This window comes from Myxine glutinosa, chromosome 4 (genome assembly GCF_964187855.1).
Source record: "Myxine glutinosa chromosome 4, kmMyxGlut1.1, whole genome shotgun sequence".
NCBI classification, from domain to species: domain Eukaryota; kingdom Metazoa; phylum Chordata; class Myxini; order Myxiniformes; family Myxinidae; genus Myxine; species Myxine glutinosa.
Genome location: NC_136264.1, coordinates 159,904,390 through 159,927,640, shown reverse-complemented (window position 1 = coordinate 159,927,640; position 23,251 = coordinate 159,904,390). Strand labels below are relative to the sequence as shown.

Here is a 23,251-nt window from a genome sequence, read left to right as displayed (position 1 = left end):
AAAAAATGTCATCGTGTCACCACATCAAGTGGATGTCGTGAGAAGAAGAACGTAGTGTGTGCCAGTGTGCCAGTGTCGCGGGCACCGATTCAAGCCAAATTCCGACACATTTTCCATATGGGACAAACGCCATTGTGGTCAGACATTAATGGTTTTCTTTTTCTTCTGCCTTTACAGTCACGCAGGTTCTTGGCTGGGTATTACTACGAGCACAACATCCGGCTGTCTAAGACGTTGACGCGGCTTGGCTACAGTCTGCCTGCCTGGCTTCATGACCATCTGACCAGGAACAGATAACACAATAGGTGGTCCCACTGCTCACTGAAGCCTTCCAGCTGGGCCCAGAGACCCGGTGCTGCCCAGAAATGGCCACTGTGTGCGGCTGCCCAGGAATCCGATGCGTTTTTCTTTTTCCACCATCTCTCTGGACAATTGTTCCAACTGTTTTTTAATCTCCGCTAGAAGCACCGGATTGACTTCACTTTTCTTATTGTGTTGGCAGCTGCTTCCCTGCAGCAATGGGTTGCAGTTGCGCTCAGATCATCAACAGTGTACTATAAATCACTTTTATACTGTGTATAAGGACATTTTGGCACACTGTTCTGCCAAAGGATTAGCAACCTGCCCTTTATTTTTCCACCAATTCCATCTTCAAAGGCCACAGGGTCTTCTTTCTTGAAGTCCTTGAGCCAGGTTTCCTTACATATTCGGTATGGATATTTCCACCTGCCATTCAACATCTCATGAGAGGAGGAGTTGGGGAAGAGGGGGAGTGTTAACATAGATCAGGTAAAAGTGTAATTTAAAGCTGCTGATTATTACAAATTGATGTCTTTTTTCAGATGGCATTGGTGGTGTTGGGATAAAAATAATAAAAAATAAAAACGGAGCCTTAGCCGCAGAATGATTCCAAAGGTGTCGTTGCCTCAGTGTTACATGAAGATAATGGATTAAATTGTTGTGAAACACACACACACCTTGCTTAAAGGTCAAGTAAGATGTGATCACCTTTGGATATCCTTCAAATCGCCACTCCGTAGAACATGCTCCGCAGGTCTCAATTTGGGTGAATTGGACAAGTCGTACAAGTAAAGGAACTAGTAATAAGCATCCACAACCATCCTTGACAATGTTGTGGAACGTTGGCCGAGGCCCTCACCTTTTTACCTTTATTTGCTTTTCAAATTGTTTTCTCCGCAACCGCTTGAGCGATTGACTCAAAACTTTCAACAAAAGGGTGCCTACCCATGGATATATATAAAAAACAATGTTAAATGATGAAATGGCATTCCAACAAAGTCTGTTTTCTGTAGGCATTGGTTACGGGGTGTTTCATGCATTTGGAATAATCGGCCTCGGACAAATTATGGACGTTGTGATCGAAGAAACGGAGGAGATTAGTAAAAAGGAAACAGAGGGAGAAAAACTGGAAAAAATAATGTGTAAAAAGTGCAGTTAAGGCCCTATGAGAATAAATAAATAAGAGGATTAGGGAGTGGCATTGGATGGTGATCGTTCACCATCTAAACCCGTGGCAATTCCATAGTTGGAAGAAAAGGGGGGGTGTGAAGCCTAGATTTGGAGAGGGCAATGAGGTGTGGATCACTTCCTGAGCAGGTGAGGCTCAGAGGGGCTCAATAAGGTTGAATGGCTGAAAGAAGTTGGGATAAGATCAGATGGATATGAAGCAGCAGAAAAGTTATGCCAACAACACGTCTGTGGTGGGAAGCGGAATTGCGTCGTGCATCTCAGCCTCCTCCCAAGTTGCTCAAATGTCTCATCGGTTATTGCAGCGGCACAATCGTGATACTTGGTGGCAGAAACCCACAAAAGAGATCCATATGTCATGTCACTGCGGATGAAGATCTTGTCTTGTAAGGATCTGAAAGCAGCCAAAAGATCATTTGACTATAAATAATTCCAAGACCTCTTTGCCCTGAAGACCAGCGTGATTGACACAGGAAAGATCATGACAGACTGGTTACCCAATTAGCTCCAAAGATTGTACCTCTGTCAGAGATTAATTACAAATAGAAAGTGTTTGTGTTTGTCTGTCTCAGAACCACCTTGGGGGACACCACCCTACAAAGCATAGGCAGGATATAGGATGACATTAAGGGCTATGTATTGCCTATAATCATGAGGAAAGTCGACCAGTCAAGGAGAGGATCCCAGATGCTGTTGGTATAAGGATAAGTGGCCGAGGCTGGGTGTTGTGTGATCAGATGTCCAGTGAGACTGCTCTTACCTTCTGCTTGATGTTCAGAGCGTCCATCCACCATTGCTGAGTTATTCACGTGAGCATGCCTATGGCGGAGTGGCCTGGAGGGAAGCCAAATTGATGATCTGATATTTAAGAGTTTGAGAAAAAGGTCTGCTGAGATCATGGATTCCATTACCTCGGTGATAACAAGGCAAACCAGTGTTCAAACCAGTTCCAGGTCTCACTTGGTATGTGGTTCATGGGTCTGTCTAGCCCTTCGCTTGGATACGAGTGCCAGAAGCCACCTTCAATAGTGAGGAGGGGCAACCTCACAAGGATCTGCAGAAAAGTAGTTGCACAGGTTTTGAGAAGTACACCGATACCACAAGGACCAATTGCTCTCTGTCAATTTCTCCATCGTTTCAGATATGAAGGTCGCTTGTGCCAAGGAGTAGGTAGTCAGTGGAAGGTGACTTGGGATTGGGCTGGAGGAAACCCAAGCATTTTAAGCAAATACACCATTTAGGTTCCTACTGGTAGGATTAGCGTTGCAAACAGAGAAGGCGAGTCACCTCACTATACGATTCTGTGTGCTTGGGACAAGATGTTGGACAGCAGAGTTGGGAAAGAATTAGCTCACGAGATAGAGGTGGTGCGTGTGCAAGGAGTTCCACGGGCAGTCAATATCTGCAGGCAAGTAGATCTTTTGGATCAGACCATTCTGCATGGTTTAGCTACCAAACATGGTGGTCATGATTTCTAATGGAAGATGGCCATTGACATGAAGTGTCACCAGAATATGAGCCAAGAGGAGGTAAACCTTAACCACAGAAATGTTTAACATTGCTCGTTCAAGCAGTGAGAGTGAACCATTGGTAAGAACCGGGTCATAAACAAATGATTAGGTGAGATGTATTACCTTGTAGGTTTTGGTTGCTCTATCACACGTGGAAGACATAGGACCAACATGTAGCCTTACAACATGGTGGCAGTTGAAATCACCACAAAGTAGAAATAGGGAGCAAGGATGAGCATATCGGAGGTCGTCAGCAGAGGCTTTCAAAGATAGTGTTATTGTTAATTGGGAAACAACACACACGCACAAAGTGGGTATTATGAACAGATGGTGGACAATACCTCCAGCATACTTCATTGAGTAATGATGACATTACCTGGCAGGAAAGGTCACAATAGTTGTATTGGAGACAATGGATGGTAGAGTACCAGAGGGTCAAGGTTAAGGCAGATTGGTCAAGAATATGGGGGAGTGTTAGGTTAGATGAACACTGGAGGGAGGTGAAGTGGAGGTGGCAGGCTTGAGGTGGATGGCAGCCCTTGGAGAGGGTTTTAGAATGAAGGAGGTTGGGGAGGAAGGGGGTATAGAGAGAGAGAGCAAGAGAGAAGTGCACGCTGCTGAAAGACAGTGCTATGTATGATAATGCTCTCACCACATAGCTAGGGTTAAGGTGAGGCTAGTCATATGCTTGCAGGAATTGAAGGCTATCATGACAATGGAGTGTCAGTTATAAGGCTGAGCTGGAAGCATAATGTGATGGGGATAAGGGGGGGGAAGTGTGGGGGACACTGAGATTAAAGGAGAAGAGAAGAGGCAGTATGTGTGTTGCCCTCGCCACCCATGTGTGTGGGTGTGATAAACACATACCATAAACACCAACAAAATAACAGCGTGGGAGGGACACGAGGACACACAATAACACCATGTCCTGGAAGGAAGAGGGTGACAAATCACACAGGTGGACAAAAAAAAAAAAAAGATGAAGAGGAGGCTTATTGTATACTCTATAAAGGGCTGTTTTTTTTTTTTGAACTTTGGTTAGGATTGTTGACATGCAGATTTGAACCTATTGATTCCTTTGCTTTGAGAGGGACATGTCCCACCCAGACTTTCCCATTCCAAAAACTGATCCCGCATATACCCCCTGCTGCCCATTGTGCCAGTTTGTCACTGCATTCGGTCCGCTGCTTATGGACGTGCGCGAGCTTGTGTAGGTTATCAGCCATACGAGCTGGTTTATTCTCATTCACATTGAATGGAAGTGGGAGATAGAGTTCCAATCGCTGGAATTGCTGTGGGATATTCGCTTTAATACAGAGCAACTTGTGAAATGGAAATTCATGTGGAGATGCCGAGGGGTGGGCGAGTTTACGGCAACCCCGGAGGAACAAAGCACAGTGCTCCAGCCCCCGCCGGCCCCCCTTGTACTCAACCACAACACAGGCAGATCTCGTTTTTAAAAGCTGGGCATTTATAACCAGACTAAGAATATTGCATGGTGTTTGTAGTGTCAATAATAAATCTCACATTAAAAACAGTTTGTCTGCATCACTTTCTTTTTTGTTGTTGTTGTTGCTGCTTTCAAAATGATACCACCTCCGTACACCACTTCCTGAAAGATTCTCAACCACAGCTTTGAGTGCAACTGTGGATGTATCGCTTTAATGATATGAAAGATCCTTTTCAAAACACTAAGTTGCTATAAGGATCATTTGAAAACTACAAGAAATAATTTCGATGAGTATAGCAGAACACACCAAGTTAAATTTCCATAGCATGTAATCAAGAAGTACAGTAAAAAACAAACAAACAAACAAATCACCAAAGTCGAAAAGAAGTCGGACAAAAACCACAACGAGACTTTGCGGAAGTTCAGCCGGCGCGCAAACCACGCACACGGAACAGGCATCGGGAAGGGGAAACGTGGCTCTTAATCACAAGGAATGTTGAGGAATTAAAAGCCGGGCTGTCCAAAATGTAAAAACAGCAAATGTGTCTCATTGCCGTTCTCAAAGTCCAAAGCCAGCCGAATCATTTTTTTTTAAACATTTGAATTCCAATTCAAGTCAATGTTACCCGATTTTCTTTAGTATAGCTGCTCTGCATCTTAACTACCGCTACACTTTGAAAGTATTAATGCTTTCCTATGATCCTCGATAAAACTTGGAAAAATGTAACTTTGGCCAATTTGGCCAGAACCAAACAGGTTCCCAACACCCAATAACCTCAAGACAGGAAGAGCTAAGGTAGAGAGAGAGAGGAAACCAACACGAATCTATTTACACCGCCAACGTATGACCGGTAAATACTGAAAAAGAAAAACCTGAGAAAACGATTTGAACATGCAACTTGTTGCAGGTGCCTCATTGAAGTTACTGGAGATACCTTTGTTCGTTGCTGCTTTGCAAAAACACAGGAACATGGGCAGGACAAATACAAATTGGTCTACAAACTGGAAAACAAATACATGGGGTGGTGAGGTGAACTTGTAGTTGTCGGCTCTCGCCTCCAGAAAAGCAACACTAAATAAAAGGAGCTCCGTGCGCAGCCTTGACCAGCAGGTGGCCATGGACAAGTCACCATCTTTGCACCATGTTCACGTCCAATCCTGCAGGATGGAGAGCAATGCTCGAGTGAGGATGTTTTTTAAAATAAATACACTTTTCCCAATGCAACTGAGATACAAATCCCTCGTTTAAAAAAAAAAGAAGATAAAATTCAGGATGAAAGACCATATTAGAGGAAAGTTTGGCATAAAAAGTTAAGATGAAAGAATCCAGCAGCATGACCTGCAGTATGGAAAGTGGTTGGAGGAGCATTAGGCCGTGTATGTAGGCATCTCTGCAAAGATTCGCTGGTACAGTTCCTTTTTGCAGTACTTTGACCGCCGAAGGCCTTGCAGAACTTCGTTAAACTGTCCAACCCCAACCGGTGTCAGAAAGAAAGCCGTGCGAGCACAACATATGAGGCCCACAAAATCGTCATAGTCGACCGGGCTAATATGGTACAGCCGGTGTTCAATGCACTGCACATGTGGGGGATGAGAAACAAGAATTTAAAGTTTGGAGCTCTCTTCTTGAATCCCAGACAAGCGGCGAATTCACTTGTCGGTACAAAAAAATGCAATGCACTTAAAAACAGCCCTCCTTTCCTATAAAAAAAAGCCTGACTTGTCTCTAACAACAGATTAAAATCACACATATTACACAAGGTACACAGAAGAGACACAAAAATAATTGGATAGGCGATTAGTCAGGAGAGAGAGGGACAGAGAGAGTGAGAGAGACGGAGCTGGCGAGAGGGACGGTGATGGCGAGGGAGACGACGAAGGAGATGGAGACGACGAAGGAGATGGAGATGGCGAGGGAGATGGAGATCGTGAGAGAGAGTTTGCGAAAGCTTGCCTGGCGGAAGGTCTGCTGGCAGCGCTGTATTAGCTGGCTCAGTGCCGGTGAACGTAGATGGCTGTGAAGGCCTGTGGGGTTGGTACGAGACAGGAACTGCAAGGCCTCAACAATGAGCTCTTGGAGCACGAAAGGACTGAGCAAGCCTTTGGCAGCACCCATGCAGAACTGCTGCACATGTGATATTCCTGAAATAGCAGTATGGTAAAAGACATGCAACTGGGAACTGATGTCGGTAAAAAAGGTAAAATAAGTCTTTAAAAATGAGCATTGCGGTGTCCTTGTGTTTTTTTTTGTTTTTTTTGTATACAAGATCGAGGCTCGTGAAAGAGCGAACATTAATCACACAGAAAGACAAACCGACACATAAAACATATAACATCGGGAGCGGTAGACAAGATGGGAGAGAGGGGGAAGGACACAAACACAACATTTGAGAGCAGGGACCGAGAGACATAAGAGTGCCGAATGCCAATTTTCATGTGTAAGGGTGTGTGGTGGTAATGTCCATCTGTGGAATTGGTGATCAGGAGACACTGATGTGAAGTATAAACAGGCCTTCTCTGGCTCAGGTAGTTTGCTAAGCATTTCCTATCTCCACATGTGTCAAATGCTGTCTGCATGCGAGATGTGGGGACTTTTTGTCATTTGTAACAACGAATAAATGGTTCATACCCAACTTCACGGCAAGGCCAAGCAGCCACTTCACATCCTCGGTGTAGGGCGGTGTTCGTGAGAAAATGTTGTTGGGATGATCACTGTGAGCACGACGTCCCAACATCTCCAGTGCAAGCATGCCTGCACATGGTACAGTAATAGAGGCTTTAGCGTAAACATTCATGTAATTCGTTTTAGATTTCATTTCTTGTATAAAGGCCTACAGGCAAATCAATTCTCTATACTGTCTGAGAATGAAATATTTAACAAAGACATCTTAGAACATACAGGAAATGCTAACGTCCTCAAGCATATCATAAGGGTATTCAAAAACAACTTGGGGAGGGGGTGGTAGAGTGTGGGAGGGCATTAATTACATGATCTCTTGCAGTCCCATAACTTATCTACGGTGCAATGAGATGCAGGTGTAAAACTCAAATTATATCGATCAGAATTTACTTACTGGAAGTTTACTATTTTTCAAAATAAATAAATACAAATGGTTATTGTAAGGAAGAGATGTTCCTTTCACCATAAACAAGGTGAGGGTGTTTATCTTGGCAGAATTTTTTTTTTTTCCAGAAATCCGAGAGCCGTCCAGGCGTGGCCAAACAACTTAGAAATAAAGAAGATGGATTGCTTGATACTTTAATAGGAATGGGTTCAAAAATGTAAAAAAAACAAAACAAGGATTTTACAATCTCAGCCGCTTCTGCTGTGGGAAAACGTTACAAGTGTAACAAAGACTGAAATATACTCAAACGGAATCGTTTAATTTCGAGGCAATGAAATTAAGAAAGGAAAAAATCAATTATCTCCACAAGAAAGGTGGAAAGGAAACCAAATATTGGGGTCAAGGTTCCAAAAGTTAATATTTTTATCAGAAAAATAATTTCAAGTGTTCTGTATGTTATTCTTTTACGGCCGACCAGAAGCACCTAGAGACGCCAGCTTTTGGGTGCTGGGACTTCAGAATCTGGGCAAGGTTTTAAGGTACTGCATGTTGGCCTTGACATCCATTTTGAGGCCACCCAAGGTCGCGATAAAGTGTATATTGGATTTGGGGTCAGGCACTGCTGCCACCGCCACGCAGATAAAAGGTAACCTCCACAAGGCCAATAACTCTATACGTTTTCAAGACAGCATGTGCCAGAACCCCTACGTAGTTTTTCCCCGGGCAATGCCGGGTACCCAGACTAGTACTACATAAATATAAGTCCTATGGAAGTTATTGATACAATTTAAGATTTTAGCTAATGCCAACAAAAGGCTTTGAAATAACCAGCAAATTTAGTGAAATCTCATCAATTATTTCTTCCTGTGCAAGTTTAATAATAATAATAATAATAATTCATTTATTTTGTATAGCGCTTTTCATGAAGCCCAAAGGCGCTTTAAGTTTACATTCAATAAGGTTGCCAAAACACAAATGCCACACTCAAACGAGTTATAATGGAAAATGTTTGACAGTTCCCGCTTATACATTGGAACTCCTGAAGTTAAATTGATCGATTATGTGAAAGGGAAATCCGAAATGACAAGATTCACCCTTTATTATTCCGGTGATATAATGGTTTAAAAGGTTGGATTACTCATATGGGACTGGGAACCAGACATTGCAGACACAGGTTGTGCTCAGAGGAGGGCAATGCACAATGATCTTACAAAAACGAAGCCATTGCTCTTCTGTAACAGTTACAACAAAAAAGAGCAATGCGAGATTGCAGACCCTCGCCAGGATGTTTTCAAGGCTTTTGTGTTAAAACAAATATGGCGGCCGAACCACATGACCGATGACGTCATCATTTTTTTCTCCACCAATTTATCTCGAGATGACGCTCAAGAAATTTCATCTTGATCGGATGAAGTTTTGTATTTGTCGAATTATGACGTCATAATGGAGGCACCTATAACATCATCATTAACATATTTGATTCCCCATTGAGAGTTATTTACAATGAGCCATGTCTCTATTTTTTCTATTCAGCACTTTCAGAGATATAGAGGTGCAAAGTTTTTCGGTTTTTCCAAGATGGCGGCCGAACCATGTGACCGATGATGTCATCATTTTTTTTTTTTCTCCACCAGTTTATGCCGACATGACGTTAAAGAAATTGCATCTTGATTGGATGAAGTTTTGTACTTGTCGAATTATCGAATTATGACGTCAAAATGGAGGCCTTGGGCTGAGAGAGTTAAAAATTGGGCACAGTCTATTCCAGGGCAAGACAAATATGTGTGTAAAGTTTGGCGATTCCATGTGCAACGGTGTAGACGTAGTACTGCGCACAAACAGACAAACACCTAGAAATCGGTCAGAGACTGAGGACTTGCCAGAATTAAAAATATGGTGGCCGAACCACGTGACCGATGACGTCATCATTATTTGTTTTCTAAACGAATTTATTCCTAGATTATGCTCAAGAAATTTCATCTTGATTGGACGAAGTTTTGTACTTGTCAAATTATGATGTCATAATGGAGGGACATCATCATAAACAAATTTTATTCCCCATGAAGAGTTCTTTACAATGAGCCATGTCTCAATTTTTTCTATTCAGCACTTTCGGAGATATAGAGGTGCAAAGTTTTTCAGTTTTTCCAAGATGGCGGCCGAACTATGTGACCGATGACATCATTATTAATTTTTTTCTCTACCAGTTTATGCCGACATGGCGCTCAAGAAATTGCATCTTGATTGGATGAAGTTTTGTACTTGTCGAATTATCGAATTATGATGTCATAATGGAGGCCTTGGGCCGAGAGAGTTAAAAATTGGGCACAGTCTATTCCAGGGCAAGACAAATATGTGTGTAAAGTTTGGCGATGCTATGTGCAATGGTGTAGACGTAGTACTGCACACAAACAGACAAACAGATGAAAAATCACTCATAGAGCAACACTTGGCAAAACAGAACAAAGTGAAATGGCACTCAGTAGGAGTAGAGCATCCTTTTAACCTCAAAAATAGTTGGTGGTTGAATTCAGTTGGCTGATATGAAAATCCTATTCAAATTTCAAGTCAATCGGATGAAAATTGAGGCTTTTAGAAATTTGAAAAAAGCGGTTGACCTTGGGCCTATATTGACCTTTGGCCTATGCTGATCTCAAAAATAGTTGTTGGTTGAATTCAGTTAACTGATGTGTATATCCCATTCAAATTTCAAGTGAATCGTATGAAAATTGAGGATTTTAGAAATTTTAAATTGTTGTAGACTTTTGGCCTGTGTTGGTCTTTTGGCCTATGGTGATCTCAAAAATAGTTTGTGGTTGAATTCAGTTTGCCGATATGTAAATCCCATTCAAATTTCAAGTGAATTGGATGAAAATTGAGGATTTTAGAAATTAAAAAAAAAAGTGGTTGACCTTTGGCCTACGTTGACCTTTTGGCCTACACTGATCTCAAAAATAGTTGGTGGTTGAATTCAGTAAGCCGATATGTAAATCCTATTCAAATTTCAAGTCAATCGGATGAAAATTGAGGATTTTAGAAATTTGAAAAAAGTGGTTGACCTTTGGCCGAAGCAAATCTCAAAAATAGTTGGTGGTTGAATTCAGTTAGCCGATATGTAAATCCTATTCAAAGTTCAAGTCAATCGGATGAAAATTTAGGATTTTGGAAATTTGAAAAAAAGCGGTTGACCTTTGGCCTATGTTGACCTTTTGACCCCAACAGTATATAGAATTTTGTCGGACCACGAACTCTACCATTGGGTAAAGTTTCGTGAAGATCGGTTTAAAATTGTGACCTATAGGCAAGTATAAGTGAGCGGACAGACAAACAAATACACAAACAAAACAAACACACACAAACCGGAGTGAGCAACATACTTGCCGGAATCTTTTCAGGCAAGTAACAAACGGACTCAAATGCAATACTCTCTACTCAGGCAAGGGTAATTAAAAGGTTTATTTGGATTTTCCGATAAAGTTCTTTCTCAGATGAAAATTAGGTTTAAATTTTAAAGAAACAATCGAGGTAATCGGCTGCTTTTTGGAGCCGCTGACGCGTTCAGAGATCAAAATAAGTTTGTTATTGATGACATGACTTGATTTGGAGCTATGTATGCAAAGCCAGTGCAAAAAACCAGTGCAAAGCTATGCGTTTGCTAATTTTGGAGTTCAATGAAAAGAAATCTAAATGTATCATTCCTGAAAAGATATCGACAAGTAACATTAAACAGTGTGAGCTATACTTGGAATACGGGTGTTCTTGAGGAAAGCCACGACATTCATGGCTTGTTTTAAAGAAACCAGATGGAGACACCGCGACTAATAAAAACAACATATCGCACCTTTGCTATGGTGAAAAACCTTGAAGTCTTTTTAAAATGTACATTTTACTCATGGGACAGATTAGAAACAGATTGGGACGCAAACGATTATGTGGAAGCGTAAAGTGTTATTAGGTTTGTTAAAGCAACGGAAATAAAGATCCTATTTTAGATTTGAGTGCATTCAAAAGCTCAAAAACGTACATTATATGCACAATTGACCTTGTTGTTCAAAAAGAAACAATAAAGTCCGATATAGTAGATCTTTATACATTGAAAGAGGAGAGCCTGAATAAATGGATGCTTCGTGTTTGGGTTTCGAATAAATGGAATTACGAATTAATGCAGAAAATGGCATTCCGATTAATCTCACCTTTTTTTGTTGTTGTTTATACAAGACGATTAAACAAACAAACCGGAGGAATATATGGTAAATCAAAGTAATCCCCCCAAAACTAATAAGTAAATCCAAAACCTTGTACGGTAAAATTAATGTGACTACAATTCACCCAAAAAAAGATGTTGTAAGAATTTGTTTTGGTCACCAAAGACCAAGGGCCTGGTGTTGGCTTCGCGGTTAGGGTGCTGGGTTGGGATCCTAGGATCCTGAGTTCGAATCCCAGTCGATCGTTGAATTAACGCCAGGGGGGTTGACTCAGCATGTCATCCGACCGAGGTCGGAAAATTGAGTACCAGCTTGCTGGGACGAATGTGCCGGTGTGTGCCCCGATTTAGAATAGGTACACCGTATCCCTGCGCATCATAAGAGCATGACCAAGGGTTGGTGTCAGGAAGGGCATGCGGCCATAAAAACATTGCCTCAAAAAGGGAACCGATGATTGTCATGGGGCCCGCAAGGCTAACCCCCGCTCCAGCAGGGAAAATGGCGTTAAAAAAAGGGAATAAATATATATATATTTAAAACAAAGAACAGGTGAAAACGCTAAATGATAATGGATAACTGAAATTAAATTTAAAAAATCACAACAAGTGCTGAAGAAATTTCAACGAGGGAGCCAAATGGTGGATGTCTTGCATTTCTCGCTGCACATACCGACACGATAAGCTGACAACAAATAGTGCAAGCCTTGTGAGGTGACGGGCTGTGGATGCGACGGCGAGCCGTCCTCCGGAGAGACCAGAGGCACGGCCGTGACGACAGAGGAGACGGGCGGTGCTGCGGGAATCGCCTGCACGGTCGGGCTGGGAAGCAGCTGGAATGAAGTAGCCGGCTGCAGGCCCACAAATGCCACTGCATGGCACAAGGACATCACAACTCACCCTAGAGCTCAGTACAAAATTACAAGCAGGCATGAAAACGATTATGGCACAATTAAACACAACTGCAATCATATTTTTGAAAACACTGGTAAACTTGGATTTGCTTCTCATATACAGTCACGTGAAAAAGTAAGTACACCCCATGTAAAGTTTTGACTTTTTCAACATATTTCAACATACAGCTATTTGATCTTCATTTCAACAATATTGATAGATAATGGTGATATAATATAACAAATATCATGAAACATTTACATTTTGTAGTCCATTGTATTATTTAAATAAACATAAATGCAAATTTCGCATGTGGAAAAAGGCTCTAATGACTAATCGGTGGTATTGCCCCCTTTGGCAGAAACAACCTCAAGTAGGCGTTTCTTATAACTGTCTACCAGTCTCTGACATCGACTGGGAGAAATTTTTGCCCACTCCTCCATGCAGAATTCTTTCAGCTGTGCGATGTTTGAGGGGTTTCTTGCATGCGCAGCTCGTTTCAAATCCCCCCATAACATCTCGATGGGATTTAGATCCGGGCTTTGACTTGGCCATTCCAGAACCCTCCATTTCTTTATTTTCACCCATTCCTTGGTGGATTTATTGGTATGTTTAGGGTCATTGTCATGTTGCAAGGTCCACCTTCGGTTGAGCTTCAACTTTCCGACAGATGGCCTCACATTATCCTCAAGCACCCTCTGGTACAATGAAGAATTCATAGTGGATTCTATGATGGTGAGCTGCCCAAGCCCTGATGCAGCATAGCTGCCCCAAACCATAATATTTCCACCACCATGCTTTACAGTTGGTATCAGGTTCTTGTGGTCAAAGGCTGTCTTTGGTTTTCGCCAAACATGTCTTCTGGTACTGTGGCCAAATCGCTCTACCTTTGACTCATCTGTCCAGAGCACATTGTTCCAGAAGTGCTGGTCTTTGCCTCGGTGTTCATAGGTAAACTTTATGTCTTGTCCTGATGTTCTTTCTGGACAGCAAAGGTTTCCTCCTGGCACACCTCCCATGTAGATCAAATTTATGCAGCCTCTTTCAAATGGTGGACTTTCAAATGGAAATCCCTGGTGTTGGGCTAGCGGCTAGGGTGCCAGCTTAGGATCCTAGGATCCTTGGTTCGAATCCCGGTCGATTGCTGAATTAACGCCAGGGGGGTTGACTCAGCCTGTCATCCTTCCGAGGTCGGCTAATTGAGTACCAGTTCACTGGTAATTCCCTGCTTGTCGTAAAAGGCGACAAAAAGGGTTGGCGGCAGGAAGGCCATCCGGCCGTAAAACATTGCTTCAAAAAGGGGACCGAAAAACAACAACAACCACGGTCCCCGAAAAAGGCCAACCCCCGCTTGCGGGGAAAAAATGGCCTCTAAAGGTGTTTTTTTTTTTTTTTTCAAATGGTGGACTCGTGCACTTTGACATCAACAGTGGCAAGAGCTACCTGTAGGTCCCGTGATGACATTCTGGGGTTCTTCGAGACTTCTTTCAGCATCTCGCGGACTGCTTTGGAACTTGCTGGGGCGGCCTGGCCTGAACAAGTTGGCAATTGTTTGGAATCTTCTCCACTTGTGGATGATCTTCCAGACAGTCGAATGATTGATTTCAAATTGTTTGGAGATCTTTTTAAATCCCTTCCCAGACACGTAGGCATCTATAACCTTCTTTCTGAAGGCCTCAGAGAGCTCTTTTGATCCCTAGATCAAAAGGGAATTTCATTAGTATGTGTGTCATGGTGACGCCGCACACTTCAACAACAAAGAGCAAACCAAACTAAATGTCTGAGGTTTAAATAAGACAGGTTCCTCCAAGATCCTCTCCAACGATGTTCTAATCATTTTCACCTGAGCTGGTGCACCTGATTCTAATTTTAGGTATTTGAAGTAGTGATAAATGTAGGGGTGTACTTACTTTTTCTACATGCGAAATTTGCATTTATGTTTATTTAAATTATACAATGGACTACAAAATGTAAATGTTTCATGACATTTGTTATATTATATCACCTTTATCTATCAATATTGTTGAAATGAAGATCAAATAGCTGTATGTTGAAATATGTTGAAAAAGTCAAAACTTTACATGGGGTGTACTTACTTTTTCACGTGACTGTATTCTTTCAATTAAGTGGGCTCACATTCATCTCGAAGCTGTCTAGCCTGAGTTTGAATCTCGGCCCAGCTATAAACTGTCATCCTGGTGTTTCACAAGCAGGATGAATCATCAATGTGTGTGCTGTCACTTGTATTGACGTTAAACACGCGTCCCATCTGCCGGTATTAGTTTGTGGATGTCAAAGATCCCACGGTGTTCTTCGTGGAGTAGCTGAGCTATCGCCAGTACCATGAACAGATTCCAAATTCCTTCCCCCACTACTGAGTCAAGCATCAGGCCTGGCCAGCTGGTTTGTGGAAGACTTGTGCCAAAAACTTCCCCCAGCCAACCCCACAAGAACGTGGGAATACTTGTGGCCATTAAAGAGAATTGTTTTTAAATCAACTATACACACCATTAAAAACGAATGAATAGAAAGAACTTCACTTTGCGGAGTTAAAATAATTACAATTAATCAACGTGTCTAGAATTAAAATACACTTCAGGCAAAACAGGACAAAATGCAAATTTTAAACAATCATTACATTATTTTTTATAAAGAACACAAATAGAGTATTTTCACAACAACTCCTCACCCAACCCCCTCAAAATGGGAGGAGGGGGGTTGAGGGAGGGGTGGGAGTAAGGGGTTAATAAGGCAAGACCAATTTTACACTTTTCTTTTTCTATACTGATCGATAGCGCTCACACGGCTAAGTTTTAGCGATTGTAACAAAACCCCTGAATATAACATTTCAGTCTAAAAAATGGCGCTTAGTCTTCAAATTTATTGATGACCACAGCAGTCGAGAAAAGGAGAAACACAGCAGAGGTAGTGGGGTTGCATTCCTGTGACCCCAAAAATATTTTAACAAAACATGTTTCGAAGGTGGATTTAGCTACTAAAATAGTTTAAAGAATTACTCCAGTGCCTTCACAAAGTATTCACACCCCTTGACTTTTTCACATTTTGTTATGTTACAGCCTGAGTTTAAAACGAATTAAATTGAGAGTTTTTTGTCACTGATCTACACATAATACCACATAATGTCAGAGTGGAATTTAGCACAATAATTTTTTTACAAAATAATAAAAAATGAAATACAGAAATATCTAATTTACATATGTGTAATAGATGTTGTAAAAATGTATGAGCCCATACTTCGAAGAGGTGCCTTTGGCAGCGATTCCAGTACAGGGTCTTCTTGTGTATGTCTATCAGATTTGCACATCTGGATTTGGGGAGTTTTTCCCTTTCTTCCTTGCAGATTTTCTTAAGCTCTGTCAAGTTGGATGGGGAGCGTCGGTGAACAGCAATTTTCAAGCCTTTCCACAGATTCTCAATGGGGTTAAACTCTGGGCTTTGGCTGGGCCACTCAAGGACTTCCAAGTTCTTGTTCTGAAGCCATTACAGTGTTGCTTTAGCTGTATGCTTGGGGTCATTGGCCTGTTGGAGCATAAATCTTTGCCGCAGTCCAAGGTCTTTTGCACTTTGAAGCAGGTTCTCCTCAAGGATTTGCCTGTATTTGGCTCCATTCATTGTTCCCTCTATCCTTACAAGTCTCCCAGTACCTGCCACTGAAAAGCATCCCCATAGCATGATAATGCCACCACCATGCTTCATGGTAGGGATGGTGTTAAATGGGTGATGAACTGTGCTCAATTTCCGCCAGACATAGCGCTTTGCATTCAGGCCAAAGAGTTAATTTTCATCTCATCATACCACATAATATTTTGTCTCATACTCATCACGTGCCTTTTTGCAAACTGCAGTCGTGCTGTCATGTGCCTTTTCCTCAGGAGGGGCTTCCATCTGGCCACTCTCCCATAAGCCTAGATTTGTGAAGTGCTGCAGAGATTGTTGTCCTTCCGGCAGGCCTCCTCACAATTAGATCTCGGAGTTATACAGACAGTTCCTTGGATGTCATGGTAGATTTTCTGCTTTGACATGCCCTGTCAACTGTGGGACCTTATATAGAAAGGTGTGTTTCTTTCTAAATCCTGTTTAATCAATTAATTTGGCCACAGGTGGACTCCAATCAAGTTGTAGACATCTCAAGGTTGATCAAAGGAAATTGGATGCAGTTGAGCTGAATTTAGACCGTCTTCGCAAAGGGGTTGAATACTTATTGACTCAAGACATTTAAGCTTTTACTTTTAATTTAATTGTAGAAATTTCTATTTAAAAAATTAGGAATTCCACTGACATTATGGGCATTATATATAGATCAGTGACAAATAATTTCAATTAAATCCATTTTAAATTCAGGCTGCAACAACATATTGTGAAAAAGGTCAAGGGGGTGAGAATACTGTCCTGTCCGTAGCCGATGAACACCAGCCTTGGACGAATAGCCGAACGGTCCTTAATTCTGAGGCGAGTAACCAAAATTGGCGGTTGGGCTGTAGTGCGGGGGTTGAAGGAAGCGAAGTGCTTACCTGAACAAAAGCACACGGGTTTAATCTGGAACCCACAACGAATAAACAAACACAACAATTGAAAAATGCAACGCAATGAATTGAATGAAGGTAAATCAAAGAATAAAAGGCATGCTGAGGTAAAACGAATATTTCCTACTGTGAGACGTCTCCATTCAGTCACAAATACAACACATAGGGGAGAGATAATGAAAATACAATGTTTCTTTTCGTCAGCTGGCACTCAGCTCTGGTCCCAAATGGCTTTTAGGAGCTTGGTGGTCATTGAAGCTCAAAGCCCAATAGGTGGGAAACGCTTAAGATGGCCGCGGAGTCACGCTCCTCGGCACCACAAATGTGAGGTACTTTGTGAGGGCGGTCCTCTTTCAGGTCCCTCTGCGTCCGGGGAAGCACAATGCGGACCCAGTCCACCACGACCTCAACCGTGTCTGAAAAACCCCTCAAGATCATGCCGACTCGGCAAAAGCAATCATCTCAGGCGCACACACAAAATAAAAGACGCAGCTCCTCCACCAACGTCCGTTTCTCTCCAAAAATCCACACTGAGAGCATGAGCGAAACGCGCTCCTCTTCCTCTCACTCCTCTCGAACCTTCTCTCCTGACGTCATACCGACCAATGTCCGAGCTCCATTGAATCACCCCATGTCCTCTCCCCCAATCATGAACTACGGGTCGTGGCCTGCCGGCTTTGCGTGAGTGTTAATTAAGGTGGGGCTTACTTGCCGATCGGCAATGTTCGGGTTTTCTCGGCGGTTGTGGTGGTTTAATGGAGGCTTTGCATGGCTGACCTTGTGTAGTTGTAAAAGTGTAGGGACAAAATCACAGAGGGAATATCACGTACTGGGGAGAACTAACCTTAATCCCGAACTAGTTAACACAGCTTCACCCATCGTGTGAAGACACATAAACAATCTTAAGCTCCAGTTACCCTACTTAAATACATCAAGATGTATCCTACACGTCCATGCTATAACTATACAATCCTATATTTACTATGGGATTCCTCCATCTACCCCCACAAACGTAACAATACTTTCTGAAGGCATTGCATATATATATATATATATATATATATATATATATATATATATTGTAACGGTTTTGAGAAGTGTGTAACGAATTTGAGAAGTGTAACGGTTTTTGAGAAGTGTAACAATTTTGGAGGAAGTGTAACGAATGTGAAAACATTACAATGTGAACGTTACAAAAATATGTGTAACACCCTGTTAATGTAAATAATGGTCGCAGCCGTCCTCCTAGTTAATTCCATGAAACTTACACGCAGGTCACGATATATCTTTTTAAATAGTGTATTTCCTTATTCTATGTAGGCTAAATATGTGTTTCCCACTAGATTGACTTTGCATTGTATCAAACAAAATAAGCATAGGCCCTTGCAATTTCCCCAAACATCTCCGCTCTCCAAAGTTCCTTTCAAAAGGGTGGGAGTTGTGTTCAATCCCGCAAGCCGCCATTGCCCATGTGCTAATCTCGGAGAAGAAAGGCGTGTCTCCACCTCGTCATCGAGGGGAGGAGTGAGCCAGAGGGTCGCATGGCCAATCAGCACCGCGGTGAGCGACCCGGTAGGCGTGCCCTCGCAGCCGGCGGCTTGATTCCGCCCGAGGTGATAAAAGCGACTGTAAGGGACTGCTTTACCAGATGACCTGGGAGATGAGCAAAGAGGCGGCACCAAGAGGAGCGGTGAGATGCGAAACGCTCCAAGCCAAAGAGGAGAGGTACTCGGCAAGGAAACCAGCTTTGGAGAGACGCGCTGAAAGGAGGGAGACGGCTCCACCACAAGAAGAGGAGCAGGTGTGCCGAACCAGCGCGTGACGTCTACAGCAGCGGATACGCGACGGAGGGTTTTCCCGCCAAAACCGCGAGGAATTGAGAGCTGCTGCCTCCGACCTTGCCTCCCTCTCAAGCAATCCACCTCAAGCCCTACCTGCCTGCAATATCCCCTGTGTAAGTGTGAACGTCCTGTCCTACTCGTTGTCTTGGGATTAAGTAAATTGAGTAGAATAAGCTAACGATGCACTGTGTGACTGCTTTTTCCATCCATTGCTTGTAAATAATTTTGGTCGCTCTTCCTTTTTGCTTGTGTGTGTATAATAAATCTGTTCTTCCTCCGTACTCTGTCTTTTTCTCTTTTCCTTCTCTTTCGGTCGCTTTAGAGGTTTCCCGATTGAATATCTGTGGGGCGATCTGGTCAACGTCGGGTGGAATCGGGTTCTAATCGGGGAGTAACTGTTCAGACGCGGTAATACACCACCGCTCGGTCATCATAACATCTAAAACCGCGTCTGTAACAATTGGTTGTCAGGAGTTGGATTCGGACCTGGGACTAAATTTGTTAGGCCCAAATTTTGGGACACCAATTGTGTTAGTACAGTAACAATTGGTGTCGGGGAGTGAGATTCGAGGCCCGAACCAAATTTTTAAAACGTGTAAAAAAAAATTTTGGTCAAAATTACGAGCTGACGAAATTTGTTTTGTTTTAAAGCAAAACCCGAATTTTGAGATCGCGCCATGGACAATCAAGGCGATCGGATGTCGGTGGGAGAGATAGACAGGGTGGAATCGACCCAGGACCTCGGGGAAATGTATGTGGAGGAAAGGGAGGAGGAGAAAAATAGCAATGTGGTTGCGGAGGTTTCAGACGCACAAAATGGCGCTCTTGCGCACGAGGTTGGGGCAGCTGCGGCCGTACCCTTGGTACTACCAACGGTGGCCCAAATGCAAGCCTTCATGGCCCAATTCATGGTGGAAATGCAGAGAGAAAACGACAGTATGGAACAAATGGAAAACAGAAGGAGGGCTGATAGTGAAAAAATGGAAAACAGGAGGGCTGATAGTGAAAAAAAATGGAAAGCAGAATTATGGGGCAAATGGGGGTAATGAGGGATGAAGCGAGGGGTACCGGTGAGGAGTTAGACAAGAAATTTGGGAAGTTAGACAACGGGATAAAAGAGGTAAAGAATGGGTTAACGGGGGTGGAAAACAGAATGGCTGCCCAGGAGAATCAGTTAGAGGGGGTGAAAAATGGGTTAATGGGGTTAGAAAATAGGATGGAGGACAAATTGCGGGAAATAGGGGAACAATCTGCCAGGGAAATCAAACAAATGGGAGAGCAGATAGAGGAGGTGAAAATCGGGGTAGAAACCAAACTGGATGCTCAGAGGGATGAATTGGGACAGATGAGGGTGGCATCTACAAAAGAGATGGAGGAAATACGACGAGGGGTAAGTGAGGAGGTTTCGGGGCTACGCGAGGAGGTAAAGCGAGGTGAGAAGCGTATGGAGAAAGAGGTGAGAAATAATACGGCAAAGTTACAAGGGGGAATAGAAGATCTGACGGAGGAGGTGGAACAGCTGACGGAGGGACAAAAAGAACTAGTGGAGCAGGTTCAAAAGAACACTGCGGTACTAGGAGGGTTAAAGGCGACACAAAAAGAAATTAAAAATGACTTGATAGCGACACAGAGGCAATGTCAGATGGTACGTGAGGAACTGACAATGAGGGTGGACGAGGTGACAGAGATAATGGAGACAAAGGACCGGCAGGTGAGGATGCAGATAGAGACGGTCACGGTAGCCTTAGAGGACGAACTTGAGGAGACGCACCGAGAAATAAAAGAGGTTAAACAAAAATTAGAGGAAGTGGAAGAAGAGGTGAGTGAAATTAAGAAGGGACGGACAGAAACTAAGAGAGAAATCCAGGAGGAGGTAATGGAATATGTGCAAGGTCGGTGCTCAACTCATAATGTGATGCTCACTAACCAAATAAAGAGTTTGCAGGTGGCAAAGGAGGTGCGGAGACGAGGTACGGAGGTGAGTGGCAATGTATATGATGTGAGGAAAGCTTCAGTCGGCTTGGGGATTGGTTTGGATCCGGGTGTTCGTGAGAGGCCGTTGGTGAAGTGTGCGACAGGTCTGGTGTGCGAAGAAAGAGGTGTGCGAGAATGTCCGACCATGGGGTGTGTGAGGAAAAAGTGCACGCCGAGGAGTGAGTGTGCCGTCAGGAGCGAGTTGGTCGAAGCGCGTGTGCGAGGGAGCACAGGGAAGCGCGGTGTGGTGAGTGTTACGGAGGAAGTAACGAAAAAGTGTGCGCGAGAGGATGCGCGAGAAAGGTGTGTAACGGACAGGTTCATGGGGAAAGGGTGCGCTGTCAAGAGTAAGGGTGAGTGCGCGACCGAGAGTGGAGGTGAGAGTAGTGAGAGTGACACGGAGTGTGAGTTGGTTGTGGCAGGTGAGCGAGGATGTACACCTGGAATGGAAGGATGCACACCTGGAATGATAGAGCGTGTGTGGGGATGCACACTTGAGTTGGTCGTGAGGCACGTGGTTGGGTGTGCGGGTGAGAGCACACCTGTGGTTGTCACAGAGGAGGTGACCGAGAAGGGGGCGCGAAGAGGTGTGTTGGTGAGGTGTGCGAGCGACGAATGTGTGCCAAGGTGTTCGGTGGTCAGGTGTGTGACCAAGGCTGCGAGTGGAATGAGTGTACCGAGGTGTGTAAGAAGAGGTACGACGAGGAGCATGGAAACGGCTGCATGTATGAGCAAGAAAGGGGTAGCGTATGCATGTAAGCGTCCAGGTGAAGCATCGACGGTAACCGGTTTAGCGGTTAGAGCGACTTATAGCCGAATCGGGCCCTCGGTGCGTGCCGGGCTTCGCGTGCCGCGAGAACCAGCGGGGATCCGAGCCACGGCGGGTTCGAAAGGACCGCCGTGCGCGATCCACGCTGGGCCTCGCGTGGAACGGCTGCGTCCGGGCTCCACTAGGCGGAGCGGGCAGCCCGATAGGAAGGGTCGTCATGGCGACCACTTTCTATTGAGACGTGCCGGCAGGTCGAGATCGGGACATTGGATGGCTCCATGCCGAGGTGGTGCGTGGGATCTCGGCCCGGGTAAGCCCCCGTCCCTGCCACGAATGCGGGACGTATCCAGCCGCTGGCACAAAACAACCCGTATTCATTGCTCGGCTGTAGGAAGCCGAGCTTTAAAAGGGAATTGGCGCACCGAGAGGATGTAATAAGTAGACGGGTGATAGTGATGGTGATCGTGATTTGATACGAAATTTATAATAGTGGGTAGAATTGGCAGTAAATGGAAAATTTTTGAATTGGTTGGAATTTGGACGAGCAAAATTTATAGTGAGAGACCCCCGATGTGGTGGGATGGCAAATCCACCATCCCTCACAGGTGGGGCAAATGCGCTATAGTTTATGGGGTGGCTATGACAACCGAGCCAGGGAGGGCTTGGATAATTGTAGGGATCTAGCGAAGATGACATTAGGTAACGTTAAGATTAGTTAGTGACTGATACCTGTAGTGGGGACGCAGGTAGATTAGTGTGGATTATAATGACGTGGGAGCGCAATAGTTTAAAGGGACGACTGGGAAGCGCAAGTTTCAGAGGGGAGTAGTTAGCTGAGATGATGCCGTGTGTGTGAGGATTGAACAGGTGTGATTGAACAGGTGTGATTGCACAGGTGTGCAACTGAACAGGTGGATGGAGCAGTGTATGAGTGAGTGATAGGGATTGTGTATTGTGATGACCAAATGGTCCAGGAAGAAAGGAGGGTGCAGGTGGCACCAGGTGTGAGGGCACAGGTGTGCAACAGCAGGTATGGAGAATGGTAGTGTGGAATAAATGGAGTATTGGAATGGATGGTCGTGGAGTGAGTATGGTGGAAATTGTGGAGTGGAGTGGATGGTGCGAAGGTGTGAATGGGGGAAGAGTGGACCCCCATCACGGATACCCGGGGCGGGTAGTGTAAGTGTTAGGTAGCGGGTATAGGTAAATTGTGGTTGGATATTGGCATCTGTGGTGCGGGTGAAAGAATGGTCTTTGGATGGGTGCATTCGTGTCGTGGAAATGGCGGGGCGTGTAGCCTGTTAGTGTGTGTAGTTGGTTGGGCGCTCCACCACTGTAAGGATGTTGGCCAGGTGAGGCCGCAGGTGGGCTCTGGGAGCCGGTAGTAGTTGTTGTGGATGGGGCCCGAGGATCCGGAGGACGGACCCGGGTAGCCCAGTGCCAGAGGGCACCGAGTGGGGTGACAGAGCCAGGAGGGGCCTGCCCCAGTTAGATAGGTTAGGGTGAGGAGCTAG

The 23,251-nt window shown here is 44.0% G+C and overlaps 2 protein-coding genes across 14 annotated transcripts in view; one reads left to right on the top strand and one right to left on the bottom strand.

Annotated features, from left to right (window-relative positions):
• Positions 1-4,536, top strand: part of LOC137425448 (bifunctional heparan sulfate N-deacetylase/N-sulfotransferase 1) — a 276,161-nt gene extending 271,625 nt beyond the window's left edge. For all 7 annotated transcript variants that reach the window (XR_013623242.1, XM_068113904.2, XM_078776673.1 and 4 more), the window contains one exon: positions 178-4,536. Coding sequence is in view for 6 of the 7 variants with exons in the window: in XM_068113904.2 (XP_067970005.1) it covers positions 178-297 (120 nt within the window). In the remaining variant the exon portion in view is untranslated. The remainder of the gene's footprint in view (positions 1-177) is intronic.
• Positions 4,450-23,251, bottom strand: part of ZSWIM8 (zinc finger SWIM-type containing 8) — a 391,013-nt gene continuing 372,211 nt past the window's right edge. For 6 of the 7 annotated variants that reach the window (XM_078776669.1, XM_078776666.1, XM_078776667.1 and 3 more), the window contains 5 exons: positions 12,389-12,586; positions 7,079-7,201; positions 6,404-6,591; positions 5,789-6,024; positions 4,450-5,607 (listed from right to left, as the gene is read on the bottom strand). In XM_078776669.1, the coding sequence (XP_078632795.1) occupies positions 5,818-6,024; positions 6,404-6,591; positions 7,079-7,201; positions 12,389-12,586 (716 nt within the window). In that variant the 3' untranslated portion in view covers positions 4,450-5,607; positions 5,789-5,817. The remainder of the gene's footprint in view (positions 5,608-5,788; positions 6,025-6,403; positions 6,592-7,078; positions 7,202-12,388; positions 12,587-23,251) is intronic. The other variant, XM_078776668.1, reaches the window with a different exon arrangement.